The following is a 2,517-nucleotide window of genomic DNA, read 5'->3' as shown; positions in this document are numbered from 1 at the left end:
TTAATGCTATCTTCTGCGAAATGAGAGTTGGAAGAATTTGAGACTATAAGAATGAAATAAAGTTATGTTCTAATATAATATAATTAAGTGGAAGATTCTCACCACCCTTTGAAGAACGCATATGGGGCGTACAACTTGGCGACAAGTATCAGGAAATTGTAGCCACGTTTGAGCTTATTGTAATGCTGGGACAATGAATGCCCAAATACACTCATCACATGCAACGTCTGTATATCACAAGATTACACAAGTCATTACATAATTCATAGTTGTAACATATTTATTTGACAATTCCTTGTATGACCCCATTTAAATGAGCTGAATATACATGTTCAATTTTTTTCTGTAAGATTTGTCCATCTCTTGTATAACTCGATAGATTCTAAGTTGCACTATTGCAACACCAATTAAAGCAAAAAAATTCTTGGAGATTGAAACTTCAGATGTTTAGCAAGTATTAACGGCATCTTTATATCCACTTAGATAAGGGTATACATCAGTTTAAAAGAAATTTGTACATACCTCTAATGCTAGGTTATACCGCAGGATCATGTATAAACGAAAAAATGTATATGTCTTGAAAAATTTCACCCTTCTATCCTTGACAATCCTCCCGTCCTTGGTTACACGAGGATTAGAGCGGAAATACTCATAGCCTGATTCCAGAAAAGTGGAAAAAAGCAATGGGTTCCGATGGCCTGTGGTTACATGGTAAATTGCCTGTGTTCCATGTGTGTCCCAATGAATGGCCATGGCGACCATCAGTGCATTAATTACCATGTCTCCTGGTATCTATAACATATTGCAGTTTTGTAATTAAAGTCAAAACCATAACTGTAATAAGTGCATGTAAATGTATATAATAGTTCATTACGATATGAGTGAAATGTATAGACCACTCAAGGCATATATTACGTGCACTAAAAGCACCCTAATATATTGACAATGATATATAGGAACTATATTTGATATAAATGTCAAAAAACACGATGCACATAGACACACACACACACACACACACTTTTGCCATGTGTATGCATTTATTGAATTCTGTTTTTTGCAATACTCACCACATCGACAATGACAGTACGATCAGCGATAAAACACGGAAGTTTCTGGTCATTGTAAGCAACATACAACATATCCATTGTCCTACAACCAAAGTGAAACAATCTGTTAACATGCATGGAATTTAACTACTATCACAGATACGCAAAACCATTTACTATCAACAACAAAAAAGTTAATTTTAATAGGTTTACCTAGTTCCCTCCGTCCAACCAGGCATTGGTTCTTGGAAAGTGCTAGATATGATGCTTGGCCGTACTATGACAGCTGGAAGGTCTCGTCCTAAGGTTCCTAGCAACATCTCCCCCATGGCCTTTGTGAGTGAATACACGTTAGGCCAACCAAAGTGCCTAGCCCTGGAAAAAATTTATACCACATGTTAATTATGTTATCTATTTCTTCATGGTCACATCTATGAGATGAAATTAGTTAAGAAAGTATGTATATATTTATCCAGACCTTTTCAATCCAAGTTCCTTCATTTTCCTTTTCTCTATCTTGTCATTAGAGAATTGTATCCTGAGTTTTGACTTGACACTCTCAACTAATTTTATCTCAGATTGGATGTCCAAGTTATAGTCTTTCTTTAGTGCTTTGCCTACATCAAACGGCTTCTCCAATAACAGGCCTTCTTGCTCCCCGGCTACGAAAGCTACTCAAGAAAAGAACATTATTATATGTGTTTATAGAATGTTTCACACACACACACACAAACACACACACACACACACACAACTAGATGATCCAACCATATTTATCTGTCATCAATTTAAGAAATATGAGCTAAGAAGCAGGAGCAGAGGACGTGCTTACCAGTGGAAACATGAAGGAGCATTTTAAGATTAGCACACTTCTTTGCTAAATCGCACACGTGGGCAACTCCTAAGGTATTTGATGCCAGAGCGACATCATATCTGCACATGGAATGTCCAAGGAGATGTTGAGTGAGTTTAAGCCCTTTATAACAATACAGCAAATGGTGGGTGGACATATAATTTTCCTATGGATTTTCCTTAGTAAAATTATTCTCTTATTTCTTAATAGTTTTCTTATATAGCGGACACCAAAAAAGGTGACACATGTCTAGAAAACACGTTAGAACAATATACATAGACTACCCATATGCCATATGTATTATCTGCCTACTACATGTATAATTAGATAACACATTTTTATTTAGAAAAACCAGAAGACAATTTTGACATGACACAATTTATAAAATGAAACTTTAATCGTTACTTTTATGTGAATCTAATGAATCTATATTCAGGAAACTATTGATACTAGTTTCTCCTAATTACTAGGTACTTTGAATCAGATGGTCCCGTCCATCGATTGACAAATAAATCCTTCTAAGTCAGCTGATATATATGCAACCCTTTTTATATTATACGCACCTCTCATAGAAGCTAGTAGTTGCAGCTACACTCACAATGACATGGATATCCT

General features: G+C 35.6%; 1 protein-coding gene across 1 annotated transcript; it reads right to left on the bottom strand.

Annotated features, from left to right (window-relative positions):
* Nucleotides 1-102: 102 nt before the first annotated feature.
* On the bottom strand, nt 103-2,512 carry LOC119348327 (fatty acyl-CoA reductase 3-like; the record flags this gene model as incomplete). The annotated part of the gene is made up of 7 exons (XM_037616511.1): nt 103-227; nt 523-792; nt 1,071-1,152; nt 1,263-1,424; nt 1,528-1,720; nt 1,882-1,982; nt 2,466-2,512. Coding segments are annotated over 7 exons (980 nt in total), but the record flags the coding sequence as incomplete, so codon positions are not given.
* Nucleotides 2,513-2,517: the final 5 nt, after the last annotated feature.

This window comes from Triticum dicoccoides, unplaced genomic scaffold, assembly GCF_002162155.2.
Source record: "Triticum dicoccoides isolate Atlit2015 ecotype Zavitan unplaced genomic scaffold, WEW_v2.0 scaffold88472, whole genome shotgun sequence".
NCBI classification, from domain to species: Eukaryota; Viridiplantae; Streptophyta; class Magnoliopsida; order Poales; family Poaceae; genus Triticum; species Triticum dicoccoides.
Note: the sequence above shows the minus strand (reverse complement) of the source record. Positions and strands in the feature narration are given on the sequence as shown.